Here is an 18,072-nt window from a genome sequence, read left to right as displayed (position 1 = left end):
AGATTTTGGTGGCTGAATTTTCACAGCTGAAAACCCCCCACCTTGGGCAGAGGTCCATAATTACCGGAGAAGGGGGAGGATCCAGTTTTCTTGGAGAAATTGCAGTGCTGGTCTAAGGGTGACCCAATGAAGGGAAAAGGACAATGCAGTGATTATCAACTTCCCCCAGGAGTCCAGGAGATAAATAAATACACCGTGAATTCTTAGACACAGTCATAATGATGACATAATGCACAGAGAATGCACAGCACAAAAACCTATTTCTGTCCTTATGGAGAAAATCTGGGAAGAGCAGAGGAAAGGAAGGCAGTCCCAGAAGGGCACACAGCAGGGCCTGGGATGTGGGCACGGCAGGAAGGCTGAGGAGGAAAAGGTAGGAGAGGTTTTTCCAGTTATCAACAACAGTGAAAGTGAGGGATGTTATTTTAAATACCCACAACTGGAAGTGAGACAGAATCCCAGTCCAGTGAATCCCAAGGAGGCTGGGGACAACATTTCAGCTCAGATGGACCAACAGTACATTCATCAGGCTCTGACCATGAGGAGCCAGCTGGGAACTGAAGGGATAGTGATTCTGGGGAGAGTGATCACAAAGTGGAAGAATTAATCTTTGTTACAAACAAGGAGATAAAAGAGCAAGGGCAGAGGGATGCTGGGCCCAAACCAGGTTATGTTGGCACACATGGGTAAGCTGTGGATACCTCCTGAGGGAGAAGGAGAGCCAGCACAGCAGGGAAAAGCCCTAAAGACACTGGGTGGTTTATCCTGCCAGGAGCAAGGCAGAAAACGCCAACACTGAGCCCAGCACCAGTGGCCCTGCTGCAAACCCAGGGCAGAGGGAGGTGGGAGCTGTGGGAGCTCATTGTGTATCTGCATCAAAACCTGCTCCATTGTGAAACCACACAGGAAGGCCTGAATGATTTTCAGATAGCACAGGTGGGAAAGCAACAGGAGGGTCTGTAAACACATCAGGAGAAGAAAGAGGAAGGAGAGGAACCAAGGGATGACTTGGGAAAGGACAACGCTGTGTTCATAGAAAATGTTCCTTGTCATCAGCTGACTGACTGTAATTACCAGTTAATCAAATCAAGGGGTGGAGCAGAAAGAAACCATCCAGAGATGGTTTAGGTGGGACAGAGGAGATGGAGTCAGCACAAGCAGAGGATGATCCTGTGGGATGTGAGCACTGGAGGGAGTTGGGATGGTCTTCCCAGACACCCTGGGCTAGGAAATACCCTATGGAGCAGAAACCACCAGGCACTTTAAAAAGTAGCATTTACACATCAGGAGCCTAACCCTGAGTCTTGGAACAGTCCCAGAACAAATTATTAAACAAACAGCTAATAAAAAGCCAGAGGAGAACATAGGAATAAGAAGAGAAGATGAATTTGTCAAAAATAAATTGCCCAAACCAGAGTAATGTTCACCTTGGGTTCCCTCTTGGGCAGCTGAAATGTGCCATGATTTAGGCCAAGCTTTTGAGATAGTCCCATTTTACCAATTCTCTTAAATTAAGGAAATATGAGAAAGTGAATTTAGGAACAATTTAATAAAGTACAGCTGGAGTCTCTGCAGATAGTTTTCAGTCACACAAGGAGGAGATTGTGAACAGGGTCTTCCTGGATCAGGCACAAAGGTGATCCTATTCAGCATTTTCATTTACTACTCAAGTAATGGCCCAGGGAATGCTTTTCTAAAATATGCTGGTTGTGCTGGATGTCAAGCACCTGGGAGGACTGGATGAGAATTCAAAATTACCTGGAAAACTTGCAGAAAAAGCCTGTCTTTAATAAGTTGAAATCCAGTAAACAACACAAACCGTGGCTCTGACAGAAGCATATCAAATGCACAGTACCCACCAGGGAGCTCTTACCCAGCGACAGTACAGCAGAAATGGAAGCAGAATGGCAATTCACAAAGGATGGAGGTGAGAAATCTGCAGTTGGGAAAACAACAGCAGAAGCAAATCTCCTTTCTGGATGCAATACTGGACTGCTGTGTAAGCCAGAGGAGGTAATTGCTCAGCTTGCCTCCATGCTGATAAGGTCTCAGCTAGACCAAGTCTCCTATTTAGGGCACACTTTGGCAAAGATATTAATTAATTTAAAAAGATTAAGATATGAAAAAAAGTAGGAAGATTGGAGGATTTAACTTTGTTTTGCCAGGAAGTGAAAGCTGCGATAAAAAGCTCTTGGATACAGCCAATTCTTACAAAGGGCAGATATTCAAGTGTTGCAAGAGGAAATCACATTAAATTGCATTATGGCAGGAGCTCCATCCGTGTTAACCTTTTATCTGCCTTTTTCTGTCCCTTGTCCCCCTGCACACCCTCTTTGGGTGCAGGAACCTGAGCAGCACATGGGGTTCACAGGGCTGAACACAGCAGCAGGAGGTGCCTGGTGCCCCATTCTCCATCTCCCTCTCCTGCATCCCCTCCTGCCCAGGGCTCCTGGGCTCTGGCAGGGACATCTTGGCTGGACTGCCTCACCCAGCCACACACATCTGAGCACTGCTGAGCACAGAAGCAGGGAAAAGGCGGCTGTGGTTCTGCAGCAAATGCAGCAGGACAGGGGTCTGGAGCTGCATGGTCCAGTTTAGGCACCAGATAATGCTTGTGTGTGTGGCCACCCTTGGAGTGGATCTTCCAGCCCCTGCCTCAGCCCTTTGGACTCTAATCTGGGCTCAAGCTGTTGGATACGCATCAGTTGAAAATAAACCCGGCAATAATTAAAACACTGTGCAACGCTTTCCCTCTGGGGAGTGTGTAAGGGTGGGGAGGGGGGAAATCTGTTTGTATTTTTGGCCTGGTTTTCCTCATTTTCTGCCACAGAAAACAATTCTTCTTAATGATGACTGTTCCACATTCCCGCTCGTGTTCCTCGCTTTTGTTAATGTGAAGATTTAAATGCACCATTTAATGCCAGCGTGGGCCAATGAACTCATGGCTACACTCGCACTCCCAGGCTGCCAGGAGGATGCACGATTCTATGACAGGCAATTAAAAATCCCATTATGGGACTACAGAATAAGAAGTAGATGATGTATTAAAACAAGGAACATGTTTAATTTATAAATCCAACTTATTGCATGCTGTGAAGGGCTAGGGAGAGAAATGAATAAGGAAAGGACTTTGTAGAGCTGCTCGCTATTAAGTATTATAAACAGCAATATATGTCTGGCTGTCAGAGCCTCCTGGCAGCTCTGCATGCCAGGCAGCCCTCTGCCTCCCCTTCCCCCAGGGCAACTAATTTCTTCTGTTTCCAAATCCAATAAGAATTTTTGCTGCATTAGCCAAAAAAACTCATAGCCGCAACATCAGGGAGTGTGACGTGAGCAACCTGGCCTAGGGGATGGGATGTAAAGTGGAATTGCACAATTGCTCTATTAAAATTCAGCCACGGTAATTAAAATTTTATAATAAAGACCTACTCAGCACCTTGAAGCTGTAGGGATGAAGTTCCCAGGCATGTGCCTGTCCCTCCTGTGCCCAGTGTGGTGGTCCCAGCATTGCTTTCCTGGATGCCTGGCTGGGAGAGTGGGCTGCCAGGGGCTGCCACATTTAATTTTTGGAGGGAAAGGGAGAGGTATATCATGTAGGTTATACAAATAATTGCATGGGTGGCAATTGCATGGATGGCCTTATCCTTCCAAGAAGGATTGATGCAGCAGGGTGCGGTCCTGGTGTAAACCCCCACTCAAGGATGGCTGTTGGGTCAGATTGAGGTCGTGAAGTACCTGAGCCCACTTCTCCCTCTGGATGGGAAGGCTGAGGGTTCTCCATACTCTTTTCACATATGCTGCAGTTATCCTCTGAAGAGAAATGCTTCTGGCCACAGCAGCTCTGGGGACAGAGGGATCCTACCAGGAACACTAGCCTGGGATGACCCAGCAGCCTGATCAGAGGAAATCCCAGAGAGAAGTCAGGGGGACAGATAAGGAGAGGGCAAGGCATCCAGCAAGACATCTCGGATCCACAGGGAGGGCTGGGAGAGGAAACGGCCCATTAGCAGCGTCTGGGGGAATGAAAGAGCCATTGTGCACCGGGCCCTGCCTGCAGCTTTCTCAGCAGCTTCCACCTCCTTGGGGACACTGCTCCAGCCTCTCACCTCCTTACGTCAATGCATTTCCCAGCAGAGTTCCCCATCTGTTTATCATCTTTGGTGGTGAAGGGTCTCATGGGGAGCCCTGCCTGCTCTGCATCTGCTCTTGTGACAGGCTCCATTCTGTCTACAAGAGATGAATGAGCAGCTCTGGGGCGGGGAAGTCCTGGGAATAAATACTCTGGTCTGGGGAAAGGACATTTCTATGGTGAGGGTGAGACCCTGCAGTGCTGCTGTGGTAAGCTGGAGAAGAATGGGAGCCAAGGGGGTCTTTGTCTTCATCCCCAGAAAAGCAATGCCATGTTCTTACATGTCTCACTCCACATGAATGATGGAATAGTTTGGGCTGAAAGAAACTCTAAGGATCATCTTGTTCCAACCTCCCTGCCATGGGCAGGGATGCCACCCACTGGGCCAGGTTGCTCTAAGCCCCATCCAACCTGGCCCTGAACTCTTCCAGGGATCTACAGCTTCTCTGGACAATCTGTGATAGTACCTCACCACCCTCTGAGTAAAGAATTTCTTCCTAACATCTAGACTAAAACTCTTGTCTCTTAGTTAAAAAACATTCCCCTTTGTTCTATCAGTATCTACTCATGTAAGAAGTTGCTCTCCCTCTTTCTTATAATCTCTTTTCAATTACTGGGAAGCTCTCTAAAGTTTTCCCAGAGCCTTCTCCTCTCTGGGCTGATCCACCCCAACTCTCCCAGTCTGTCTGCAAAGGAGCAGGGCTCCAGCCCTTTGAGCTTCTTCACGGTCCCCTCTGGACCTGCTCCAACAAGTCCATGTCTTTCTTGTTCTGAGGACCCCAGATCTGGACAGCACTCCAGATGGGGTCTCACGAGGGCCTGTATGGGCACTGCTCTCCCTGGGTATTCATCAGGGATAAACATTATTCTGCCTCGTCTCCACCAAAGGCAATGCCCATCTCCTGACACACTCCTTGGCCAGAGGACACACACAGAAAGGAAGGTGATTAACAAATCCCAGACCAAACATGCCCCACACCAAACTGTCTGAAAGTTGTCTCCAGGGGCACCTGGGCACAAGGGGAAACAACCAGCAAGAAGAAGTTCAAACCCAAATGACACAAAGCTCAGCTCCTGCGATGCGCCAATGCCCAATTCAGAATGGCTGTGTAAACAGAATGTGTGTGGAGAGACCTCTCACCCAGACAGCCAACGGGACTCCCAAAGCCAGAAAGGACACATTTCCCCTTCCCTCCTGTCCGTCCCATGGCCACTGGAGGACACAGAAGCCCCTGACCCCTGAGGGGTTTGCAGTGACAAACTGGTGTGAAAAGCCCTGTGTCCCCCCATGTTCTCCAAGTCCCTGCCTCGGCACCGGGTGGTTCTGGTTCCTGCTTATGTCACTGACCCATATTCCTGCCTGAGCTTCCAGCCACCACAACATGCCAAACAAGCAGATTTTCCCACTGCTAAGGTGGGTATGGTCCACTAGAAGGGATTTTCCAAACCATTACAAAGTCCCCATGTCTCAGGAAAGTCCATGAGACACTTGCTGCCTCCTCATTCTCTTAGACCTGATTCTGCAAGGATATTCATGGACTTCATCCAGGGCAAATGCCAAGTCCAGTGTCTGGAAAGGAATAACCCCTAGGCTACAACACAGGCTGGGGGTGACTGGTGGAGGAGCAGCTGTGCAGAAAGGGCATTGAGTCAGCAATGCATCATCACAGCAAAGAAGGCAAACAGGCCCTAGGGCTGCATTAGGCAGAACATTGCCAGCAGGTAGAGAAAGGCAACTCCTCCCCTCTGCTCAGCCCTGCTTACACCACGACTGGATATTGCAACAGCCCCCAGAGAGATGGACACACATGGGAAAGAGTCCAGGGAAAGGCCATCAAGACAGTCGGAGCTCACACAGCCCCGTGGGATCACACAGCCTGGGAGGGGAGGCTGAGGTGCAGGGCTGGGGAAGAGAAGCTCCAGTGTAGCTGCAAGGAGGATATGGAGATGATGAAGTCAAGCTGTACACAAAGGTGCACAAGGGGAACTCAACAGACGCTGGACATAAGCTGAAGCCAGGGAGGTTCAGACTGGATATGAGAAAAAAGGTTCCCACTATGAGGAGGGCAGTTCAGAACTGATACAGGATGACCAGAAAGGCTGTGCTGCCTCCAGCCTTGGAGGTTTCCAAGACCCAACTCACTAAAGCCTCGAACAACCTGGTCTGACCCCAGAGCTGGCAGGATGAAGAGGTTGGGCCGGAGACCTCCTGCAGTCCCTTCCCACATGAGCTTTCCTGTCATCCTCCAGTGCCCAAGGCCGTCCCATGCCCAAGACACACAGTGCATCTGTGGCTCAGCAGTGCCAAATGCTGGCTTTCCTCTCTAGGAATAGCACTGGTGATTGCATCTCCTCCCCTGCGGGGGACCTCCACCAAAGCCACAGCTACCAGATGGCCAAAAGCTGCCTCCCCAAGCACTAGCAGGGAGAGGGGGAGCAGGGAGCCTCCCGGCACTCTCCCAGGCATTCCTAACCACAGCACATTGTTCTGGGCATCACACAATAGCCCCAGACAGAGCAGGGCGTCGTGGGGGTGTGGGATCCAAAGTCACGTCCAGGCTGCTGTGCGTCACCCCCAGGAACAAAGCCTTGTGGGAGGGCAGGGGGCTGAGTGCTGGTGTGGGGTGCAGGAGGGAAGAGGAGGGCAGCTCCCCTTCCTCTGTCCCAATCAGAATTTGATTATCCAAACCCAGCGATCATAAAAGTCCCCCACTCATCTGGTAGCAATAACGAGCAGGGAACAGCTTGTCCTCGCCCAGCACACACCACTCACCAGGCCATGCAGCCAGAGCACACCTCCCCACGCTCCTGATCCTCACCTGTGCTCTCTGCAGCTACCTGCAGAATTGCAGCAAGGTGGGGTCAGCCTCTTCTCCCTGGTCACTGTCCCTGGAGATGTTTAAAGAAAGATGGGACATGGCACCGAGTGCTGTGGTCTGGTTGAGAAGGTGGTGTTTGGCCATGGGTTGGACTCGATGATCTCAGAGGTCTTTTCCAGCCCAACTGATTCTGTGAGTCTGACTCACTCCTCTTCCACTCCTGCTTGAGCACAAGGTGAGCCTGGTGATGGAAACCAAAGGTCCACAAGTTCTTGGGTCAAACTCCTCTCAGTCTGTGACCTTTAGACCTGGGCTCAGCATGACCAGTATCAGAAATTGTGCATAAAAAATGGCTGTCTTTTGGTTTTGACTCTATTGAGTGAGTCTTATTCTGAGAGACGACAATATGGGGTTCCTGCTGAGGGTGTTACTGATGGGTAGTGGCTAACGGGGATGGATGGATGGATGGATGGATGGATGGATGGATGGATGGATGGATGGAAGGATAGCTGATGGCTGGGAGAAATGCATAGTCTGCAGCTTGAGACCAGTGCACTGGCACAGTGGGAGGTTGCAGGATGGAGGCAGTAGCCAGTTTTCCTAGGGGCCACAGAAAAGCAAAGAGAAAGGGAAAGATGAACACGCCCCTGTGTACTTTGGATGGGGCTGTTGTTTGTTGTTAAATTATCTGCTTTCCTGTTTCCTTTGCCTCCCCTCCCTCCAGTGGAGCACTGTTTTGTTAAGTCTCTTTGTTCACAAGTGGGGAAGGATAGCTGGGGAGAGAAGCAGGGGAGGATGGCTGAGGCATGATGTGAGGGAAGGAGGGCAGAGGCAGACATGGAAGGCTTGTAGGGCAGGAGAGTCCCTTGAGTATCCAGGCTGGTTTGACGAAATTTTCCAATATTTCTGGCTAGAAATTAGTGACGCGTTTTTGAGGACCCTTAAAAATTAAGGGTTCCTTAATTGCTCTCTTGTGCTGCCAGAAAGGTTACATTTATTACAGAATTACCTTGGTTGCAGCATCCAGAACTGTGTCCTGGCTCGTTTTCAAGGACAATTTGCTCCACAGACACTTCAGGACTCGAAGAGAAGGTTTCCAAAGTTGAAATGGAGAAACTGTGCTAAGAGCAGGAATGTGGTAGCTACATGTCCAGCCCTCTGCTGCCCCTAGCCAGGCTTATCCCATAGCCATGCACTGGGGTCCCACCATCCCAGTGCCACTCAGCCAGCAAGTGCCCTGCAGCGATGGGGCAGGGCTCAGGGTGAAATGAGCTGCAGGCAAGGCCTGGTGCAGCCACCGTGCTCCCCAAGGCACTTTCCAGCCATCACCATGTCACAGCATCATTCCCAGGCTGCTGTTGGGGTTGTCCCAGGAAGCTCTCAGCAGCCTTGCCCAGTTCCCTCAGTCTCAGGCCTTTAACCCCAGATGTCACTGTAACCCCTAATGGTATCTCTGTTTCTCCTCTGACCCCAGGTGACCTTGTAACCAGCTCTGCTGCAGCTTTTGTATCCACACTGAGTATCTTTCACCCACAGGCTGCCTGGAACCATCCCTCACCCCCACCCTATCGCTCTCCCTTGCATCATCAGCTTTGGTGTTGCGCAGCCTCCACACACCCAAACTACTAATCTGGCACAAAAATAACTGAGTGGAAAAGGGGAACAGGTTATTGCTAAATCAGAGCCAAGTTACCCAGCACAAGAGTTAAGATAAAGGGGAGGATGGGCTGGTAGCCTGGAGCTGCAGGAGAAAGGACAGGAGTGAGACCTCTGGGTTGGACAGGGATTAAACCTCTTAGGCTGGTTCAAGCTGATGTGTTTGAATCATGCCTGAAAGCGATTTGAGCTCAGGGTGGGGATTTATCCCTCCTTCTCCCTGACATCCAGCTGGAGTTTAACTGGTGGCAAACAGAGCAGAAACAATCACAGAGAGGGTCTGACAAGCCACTAAGGGAACAGAAAAAGTGCCCAGTTTATAGGAATGACCAGGAGGCTGGTGAGACAGGAGCGATGTGTCTTTCCCAGGAGCTGGCCTGTGACTTCTCTGCTTTACACATCCAGCCGTGTTATTCTTTCCAGCAAGAGTCCCCACTAAGGATCCTCTCTTCCTAAGTCATTTAGCACCGGGGTTAATTCTCAGTTTCCTGGAGGAAGATTTGCAGGCAGTTAAAATGTGTGAAGGCAGGAGAGTGCCAGACTGCAGGGAGCTTCCTACAGACTCCTTTTGCCTCCCAAACTGGTGTGTAATGCAAGGCTGGAGCTCTCCTGCTGGAAGCCTTGCTCCCTTGGGTCTTCATCTCCACCGAAAGCTTATCAGCTCCTTGTACAACCCACTGGGTTACTCTAACCAGTGAAAAGTCTACAAATTAATCCTTAAGCTCGGTCTGCTTATGTGATGATTAAATGGCCTGAAGTGATTTAAATCTGCCAAGCTTGGGCAAGGCTTTTAAAGCGTTGTGCTGGATGCAGGAGCCCAGGGGAGACGGGAGCACCTCGCTACCCTGCGGGTCACCTTGCCCCGCTCCCTGACGTGCCGGGGAGCTCCCAGCGCTGCCGGGACTGAGGCTGCACAAATCCCGGTGATTCAGAGCCCCGGCATGTTCCCAGGCTCGTCACCTACCTACGCTGAGGCTGACTGTTAGTGATTTCCCCGATGGTTTTCTCTGCGCCATCTGGGACTTGAGCCTCATATTTCTCCTGCTACTTGCAGCCTGAGCTATCCCCATCCAGGGTCTCCTTCATCCGCCCCATCATCTTCACGGATGCAGGAGGGCTTTGCTTTCCTCGCTCATCGCTGTGCTGTCACCTGATACCCCGGGGAGCCTCTGAAAGGCTCTGGGTCTCGGTTTTGGGAGGTACTAACCCACACGGAGGCAGTCCTTGCCCCTTTTCAAGGACGCTTGAGTTTAATGTGTGCTTTTATCGGCTGGTCAGGCGCTATTTTAAGCTCTTATTGCATCTCTTTGCTGTCATCCGTAACTGCCCTGAATAACTCTGTATCCAATATACATCAAATACGGTGTGCAGGGACAGTAGAGCCCCATGTGAGCTACTTCTCACCCTGACTATCCTCCCCCCATGAACACCAGTACCTGATTAAATGTGACCAAGATTATCTGTGGCCACTCAGCAATGAGATCTGCCCTGCTGTGGGCAGCTGGGCCGCTGAGCATGGTCACTTGGGAAGTGACATTTTCCTGGGGCTCCAAATGAAACCCCAAGGCTGCACAGCCAGCCTTGAGCAGAGAAAGCAGTGTGCTGTGCTGAGTGCATGAAACCTGTTGGGTTAGAGGTGGTGAGGGTTATTTTCTGGCTCCCCTGTGTACCAGGAGGATGTAGGCTGGATTAGGCAGTGGCTCCCCGTGCCACTCCAGTGGTCCTGCAGGTGACACAAGGCACAAAGCTGGCAGGATCACATGTGCTGGGTAATCTGACACAGAAGGGATCTTGCATCCACAGCTGACATGAATAACAGATTTGCAGGGGGGGGTGTTTGGTATCTGTATTCGATATTGAACCTGCAAGAGTGCAGAGTCCTTTCTGGAAAGCAACTGGCTTTGGGAAACTCATACTGAGCTTTGCAGTGCTCTCTGAAGGCTCTACAAACCATCCTGTCTCTTTGTCACCTCCCTGTCCCACTTAGGTCACGCTGGCCAGAGAGGAGCAAGACGACACGTGGTCCTCTGCTTAGCATGAAGCTCTGAGCTCTGCTGCTCTGAGCTCAGCTCATGGCTACACCACTTAATCCACTGCTTCACTTCCTCCAGTGTAAACCCAGGGACACTGCAAGGCTTCCAGGTTCATCCATAAAAATGTTCTTCATAATTTTTCAATTCCAGCTTCATCATTTTTCATTTCAGCTTCATGATCATCAAGATAACCCAGCCAAGAGCAAGGCTTGGCTTTGTTAGGCACTGTTCAAGCCTCAACCCCAGAACACTTGCACCAAGGAGAAGGAAAGGGATGAGGAAGGGAGGAGGGAGGTGAATGAGGGCACTGGATGAGGTGCCCAGAGTCCCAGTGCTTTTGCTGAGGTTAATAAAAGTGTTCAGGCTTCTGCATCCAGACCTCACCCTGCAGCTGAGCCAAAGGATCTCCTGCAAAACAAGACTCCAAAGGGATAAAACCCCAAAGCAAGAAACTTCAAATGCATCCATTATTTTAACTTGGAGAGGTGCAGATGTGACTGCTGGGCTTGTTCCACATGCACCAAACCAGGCGTGCAGGCAGCTGTGGCTGTCAGATAAAAGTTGTCCTGCTTGACAGCACTTGCATGACTTGGGGGACAGGGAGGAAACTTCTTCACAGAGAGTCACTGACCTGGGAAGGATGTGAGATGCCAGCCCCATGAGCATCACCCCCTGATCTCACCAGGGGAGAAGATGCAGGGCCACCTGCACTTCAGCAGGATCCTCACCTCCCCATCCCACCTGCTGGTTATCTCACCGCCCTGGGCATAGGGCTAAGGTGGTGTTCATGCCCTTAGCCTGGCCATCAGATGCTCCTTCTCCTTTCTGAAAATCCTCTGGGAAAACAGGCTCTCCAGCTGTGCATCCACTCTTTCCAGAAGAGAGACCAGCTCAGGTGTGATGGCAACCAAACCTCCACCCAACAGTGCCACACTTCACTCCTCATCTGCCACCCCTGGCTCCTGGTGCCTGGCCATGAAATCCCATGGGGCTCTTGAGGCAGGAAATCCATCAGTGATAACACACCTGGCTTGAAATGGCTCTGGTTTTGTATATATGTCTGTGTGTGTGTGTATATATCTATATATTCCTGCTGGGAACATCTGCTCTCTGTAGATGTTTCCCTTCCCAGTTTCCTGGAGATCATAGGGAGGGTCAAAAGGGTGAGAACGCCCACCCAAACTCTCCTTTCCCTCACCCAGGGAAGTCTATGGGCTTTGTTGATTTAGCTTCCCAATTTATGTTAATGGAAGTTGTAATTGTGGTTTCTATATGAACCGGAGTCACAAATTTCCCATGCAGCAGCTACTTTCCCATAACAACAACACCAACACATAAATGTTCTGTTTCTATGGGAGATGTGGAAGCAATGGTCCATGTACAGAGAATGAGACACTCTGAAGGGAAATTATGTCTGCCCCATTAGCCTGGCGTCTTCTAGTGCAAGTCAGGGATGAGAAATCTCTTCCTGGAATGTCTGTTTCTACAGGGTGAAACAAGTGATGGTGCCCCATCCTCAGAAGTGTTCCAGGCCTGGCTGGATAGGGTCTTGGGTAATCTGGTCTAGTGGAAGCTGTTCCTGCCCATGGCAGAGTGTTGGAAAGAGATGATTTATTAAGGTCCTTTCCAACCCAAACCATTCTGTGATTCCATAGTTCTGTGGCGTATTCTTCAAAATTTCCCAAATAACTTCTCTTGTCAAGACAATTCCCTCCATTTCATGAATAGGCTTGAATAAGCCTCAGGTGACTAAGCAGGAGCACTGGATTTCCTCACAAGACAAGAGACCTTGCTGTTGGAGAGATGATAATTTCTGGTGGCAAATGAGGTCAGTGGATGCCTACTCGGATTCCTACCACCAGCTTAGCGAAGACCCAGCAGTCTTTGGTTAACGTGAGCAGTGAGTTTCACCTGATTAAAAAAACCCTCCTTGTTTTGCAAAGTTACCAGTTCACTGACCTGGGTGTATTTGCATGACTCACGGGGTGGCACAAGGGGGAAAAAGGAACCGAATGCAGGGAGGCGAGGAGGAACTTCTTGAGCTGCTGCTGCTTCCAACAAAAACACTTGACACGAAACTCTGACCTCAGTCACCCGTTCTCTATTTTCCTCTCGAAGAGTGACAAAAGTGGAGAAGCAGCAAGCTGGTCACTAATAAGTAATTTACATCCCAGCCAGTATGAACCAGTCCAGGCAGCGTGACTGGGGTTTGTCATTGCAAGGGCTGTGAGGGGGGGAAGGACGGGGGATTTACAGATCAGCCCGTGCATTTTTGGATTATCTGTGGACTGCCTTTAGGTTCTGAATAAATAATAATTAAAAGTGGATGTAACTAATTGGAATCCATTCCAAATCAGTAACATGATCCATCTTATTGCCAATCCCCTGAGTCACTCTGTCCTCCAGATGATTATTTTTCTGCTTTTCTCTAATACAATCTTAATGCTGCCCCTCAGAGTGCTGATGGGCCCAGGGTGGGTTGGTGCTGTTGGGGCATTTCAAACCCTATTCTAGCCCAGACACAACGAGGCCACTTAGTCCTGCACCAGAATTGCCCTGTATTTCATCAGAGAGATACACATTCTTAAAATTAAAATTCACTCCACCATCCACGAGCCTGGTGTTAACCCAGTTGTGTTATTGCCTATTATTTGCCCAATTTATTTTGAATTAAAAGCAGCGATGGACATCCCATTTCTTTTGAACAACCTCACTGTGTCTTGGTTTGCATTTTGATCTCTCTTTGGGATGAGGCTCTCCTTTGCTGACCTCCTGGGAAGAGCATGTTGTTCCCGGGTTTGGGGTCCCCGAGGGAAGGCAAAGCCCAAAACAGAGCTCTGCAGCACTTGCACAGCAGCACAGCCAGCTGTGGAGGAACATCTTCTCTCTGCACATGTGACACACTCGGTCCTATTCCCCCCTGGGAACAGCAGTCCTGCCACTGCCACTCCAGCTCGGGGAGGGAAGCTCTCCAGACTCATTCCCAGGCTCCCAAGGGTCATTACTCCTCTCCAGCTCCCTTCCAGCATTAGAGATGGAGAAAGCATGGGGAGAAAAACTCCAGTTTGTCTGGGAGAGGAGCCTTCTAGCTGGACTCAAAACTCCCTGGAATCAGAATGAGGCTTCTTGTGAGCTTCAGAAGGGCTTGGATAGAATCCACACTTCTTTAGAGCAAGAGCACCACATTTCCCCCCACCCCTCCCTTTTATAGATGGGAATTTATAAGTTCTGTGCTGTTTCCTTTGGCATGGCACTGAAACTCTCCCTTGCTTCATTTGCCTTCAGAACATCTCCAGAAGGTGACTGTTTGGTCACCAGGATTTCTGCAGGCTCTGGAAATCAGGTGTTCGAGTGTTTTTCTCAATAGATAACCAGGAATATAGAGAGTCATAAACAGCCTTGATTTGCAGCACTCATAAACCTTGAAGGCCCTGAGCAGCCGTACCTGGGGGTGCCCTGCTCTCCTGGTCAGACTTCAGAACGATGTTGAAATCTCACCTCAGTTCCCGTTTCCTGTAAGGACCTTGGACAGATGTTGCATCCTTTCCAGTCCCGACTCTGGCCCCATCTCCTGTGTCCCCTGATGCCCTGGACAAACCTGAACCTGTTTCCATCACTTGCCACAGGTACTGATGGACACTGCGACTATCACCCTGCTCTGCCCACCCTGCTTAGGTGCTGCAAGATGGGCAGTGAGGGCACTGTCTATGCTGTGGCCACCCTCAGCATCCAGCTAATCCTCCTCCATGGAGGGATGTGTCTGTTCCCTGGTAAATTCCTCCACCACCGGGAATGTGCTAAGTGTTCATAGAGTCATAGAGTGGTGTTGGAATTTGTGGGTATTGGTGATTTTGAGATTGTAGAAAGTCTTTGTCTTTCTGCTCTGTTGCTAAAGAAGAAGCTATAATTTGTTTGTGTTGTTTTTAAGGTTGTTTATTTTTTCTTATTTATAACAAGTTCTGCTGCCCTGCCGTAGGTTTGTCTTGCAGGGCAGCGTGTGGGGCTCTGCCCCTCAGTGGGATGGTATAAACATTATATACTAGAAACTACGTGTATTATATTTACAATAATGTGCTAATATTTATTATCTACGTTGAACAGTGTGTCCCCAGCCTAAACTAATAGAAAAATGCCAACACTACAGTGAAACATGGAGGGCATGAAGAAGGAGGAAAAGGACAAGACACACCTAATTCCTCTATCTTGTCCCTTTTGAACTCCTAATCTAGAAATTTAAAATTTTACTTTTGCACCTGTGTCACACTTAATTATTACTCTTATCAAACACTTAAAGCTTGTAATTCATCCTGTAAGATTGAAAACTCCTCTCCATGGACAGAGATCACAGACAGTGTCTCTGGGGGCTCTGTCCAGAGGGGTTCCTGACCCCCTGCCAGGGTCTCAGACCTGCCAGGGCAGCCAGAGGGAAGCCTTGGATTCCCACAGAGTGGTTTAGGTTGGAACGGACATTTAAAGGCTGTCTAGTTCCAACAGAAGGGATGGCACCCACTAGACCAGGCTGCTCAGAGCCCTGTCCCAGCTGGCCTCGGGATGAGGGCTGAGGCAGGGATGGAGCTCCACAGCTTCTCTGCACAACCTGTGCCAGCGCTCACCACCCCTTCTGCGAAACAGCTCTTCCCTGTATTTCTGACACCGGAGAACACGACGATTAAGCCGAACACAATTCTCCCCGGAGGTGCCGAGCACCCACACGCGCCCGCGATTTCCGCGCCCGCGGGGCCGCGCCCAGGCCCGGGCGGGGCGCGCGCCCGCGGCGGGGTCCGCGCACGGGAGGGGAGCGCGCCGGGCGCGCGGGCGGGTGACGCCAGCGCCGGCCCCGCCCCGGCCCCGCGCGCCGCCCCCACGCGCGCGCCGCCCCCGCGGCAGAGCGCGCGCGGCGGCCCCGCAGCAGGGCAGGGCAGGGCAGGGCAGGTGGGAGCGCGGCTGGGCCCCCGCCCCGCCCGGCCCGGCTCGGCCCGGCCCGGCTCGGCCCGGCCCGGCCCGGCCCCCGCCATGGGCGCCCGGCCGCCGCCGGCCCCGCGCCCCGCCGCCTGAGGCAGCGCCTCGCCCGCAGCCCCGGCCCCGCCACCATGGGGGCCGCCGCGGCGAGCCGGAGCTCCGCCGGGTTGGCCGGCATCCTCGCGGTGAGTGTGCGGAGCGCGGGGATCCGGCCGTGCCCGCGCAGCATCCGCGTGGCCGCGGCGTGGGTGGGGATGCGCTGCAGTGCGGGGCTGCCCGCCCGCGCCTCCTGCCCCGCCTGGGGCAGCTGGGCAGGACGGGAGGGTGCTCGGGTGTCCTGCTGACCCCGCTCCGCCTGCCGGGGGCTGTGCGGGGCTCCGCTGCGCCCTCCCCGGGGCTGCTGCCCGCTCCAGCCTCGGGTCCCGGTAGGGGACGCCGGCTAGGTGCGATATTCCCTGCGATATCCATCCTCCCCATCCCTGCTAGCGCAGGCGGCGGCATCCCCCAGCCGGGCTGTGCCGCACGGCCACAGCCGAGCGGATCCCCGCTCTGCTCTCTGCGCTGCGCCGGGAGCTCGGCGCTGGAGAGGGATCCATCCATCCGTCCGTCCATCCCTCCCTCCCTCCGCACTGCTGTTCGTGCCACCCTTTGGACGGGCAGTAAAACTCCCCGCTAGGAATGGCAGGCAGCTCCCCTGGCTTATCGCGGAAGTGTTTTCCGGCAGCTTTATCTCCCCTTTTACCTTCCCAGGCAGGGCACTTCCCAGTCAGCGCTCTAGGGCTCCATCCCGTCTCTTTGGGGAGAGACAGTAATTCGGTGTGTCAGGCAGACGCCGCAGCTGCTGCGGCTGAGTTGTGTAACCCAGGGGAGCACTTGCTCTTGAACTCAAGGTGGGTCTGAGCAAGCTGGCGCTGGCTCGACAGGAATCCGAGTAAACAACAAATAATCTGAAGCTGGAAGGGCATTAGCCAGGAAACAGCCTCGTTGCTCTGGAGGCGAAGGGGAACTTGGCGCAGTGGCGGAGCAGACGGGGTCCGTGCTTGGTGCTGGCTGGGCGCTCCCGAGTGCTGGATTCCCGCTGGGAAAAGCGAGCCGGGAGAAGCCAGTGCTGCTGCACGTCTGGGAGATGAGATGCTGATGGGGAGTTTGAGATATGCAGCTCCAGCTGGGATCCTGGAGGTCAGTTGGGAACGGTGGGTATAGAGGGAAGAGATGGACAAAAGGAGTGATATAAAGGTGTGGGGAAATACAGCAACAATTTTGGGGCATGAAGCAAGACTCTCAGGAAATACACATGTATGTTACTTGTGTGAGTGTGTTCTCACTCCTGTGTGTGTGATTATACAAGCAAGCAAGGCAAAATTGCTATTTGCTTGTGAGCTGGCAGGATCCTCTTTGGCATTTCATCCAATACCTTCAACATTTTGGGCATCTCCTTTTGGTCACACAAGGAGTTCATGTCTTTCTAGCCCGGAGGAAGTGTGTTCAAGGGAAGTATGTTCAAAGGGATAGCTTGTGGGTCTTCTAGTACAGCAATCCCAAACCTGGCTGGCTGCTGGGTTTTGGAGCAGTAGCAGCTTGGCAGCAGTTGTGTTGGGCTGGTGTTGGCTGTGATTTCATTTGCTTGGTGGATTTTTTAGGACCCCACTGACTTCTGCAAAGTAGTTTCCACCATCTCCCCCACTACCCTTGCCTGGAAAACCAGAACGACATCACCTTACTTCAGCTTGGGGCTTTTGGAAAGCTGGAGGATTTCATTTGTTTGGAGCAAAACCGTGGCTGGCAGGGATGCTCCCGAGCTCTGGTCCGTGCTGGCTGCAGGGTTGGGTGCTGGGTTTTCCTTCATGGGGACCAGATGTTGTAGTGCTGCTGTTCTGGCTCACTCCACTCCCTGTGTTTCGCTCTTGAGATGGAGTAAAGGAACTGCTGAGCAGTGAGTCCCGGACTCTCATTTCACAAACCCCAAACCAGCTGAAATAGCTGGTCATGTTGCAAGAAGCAGAAATTTGCCTTACTCTTCAGTACTCTCCTCACAGGCAACTTTTTTTGGACTAAGTAATTTGATACTTTTTACAGTGATCAGGCCAGGACGTTTCTCCTTCAGTCTGCCAAGTTACCGTAAAACTTCCAGACCACTTTATTTGTCTTTCTGGTGTTTATATGTGTTTATTTCTTTTACTTTAATGTTGCAAGCACTTTCCCAGTAGTGTCGGCAAAGGGTGCAGCTGACCTCTGGGAAGGGCGGCAGGCAGTGCAGCTCATCCCGAGCCTGTGCCAAGGCAATGCCACAGAGCCAGCTGCCACTTCAACCAAATTCTGCTGGTTTTGCTTGGAAACCATTCCCAGAGTATCAGTTTTAGCACTATTGGTCCCTGCTTACTTACAGGTCTCTGCTCCTGCTCTTCTTTACCAGGATCAAGTGCCCTGTGTTTATCTGCGGTTCATGTTTTGGGTTGTTTTAATTTTTTAAAATTTG

The 18,072-nt window shown here is 51.5% G+C and overlaps 2 protein-coding genes across 3 annotated transcripts in view; one reads left to right on the top strand and one right to left on the bottom strand.

The window, feature by feature from the left end:
• The window catches only part of CD2AP (CD2 associated protein), a 132,734-nt gene extending 116,270 nt beyond the window's left edge, over positions 1-16,464 (bottom strand). Inside the window, exon 1 of the mRNA XM_072926303.1 lies at positions 16,339-16,464. The gene's annotated coding sequence lies outside the window, so the exon portion shown is untranslated. The remainder of the gene's footprint in view (positions 1-16,338) is intronic.
• The window catches only part of TNFRSF21 (TNF receptor superfamily member 21), a 35,218-nt gene continuing 32,767 nt past the window's right edge, over positions 15,622-18,072 (top strand). The window contains exon 1 of one of the 2 annotated variants that reach the window (XM_030269953.4): positions 15,622-15,781. In XM_030269953.4, the coding sequence (XP_030125813.4) occupies positions 15,728-15,781 (54 nt within the window). In that variant the 5' untranslated portion in view covers positions 15,622-15,727. Of the gene's footprint in view, positions 15,782-16,554; positions 16,776-18,072 lie in introns of those variants that run through there. The other variant, XM_030269954.4, reaches the window with a different exon arrangement.

Source organism: Taeniopygia guttata, chromosome 3 (genome assembly GCF_048771995.1).
Source record: "Taeniopygia guttata chromosome 3, bTaeGut7.mat, whole genome shotgun sequence".
NCBI classification, from domain to species: Eukaryota; Metazoa; Chordata; class Aves; order Passeriformes; family Estrildidae; genus Taeniopygia; species Taeniopygia guttata.
The sequence above is the reverse complement of the archived record's forward strand: the minus strand, read 5'-3'. Positions and strand labels throughout refer to the sequence as shown.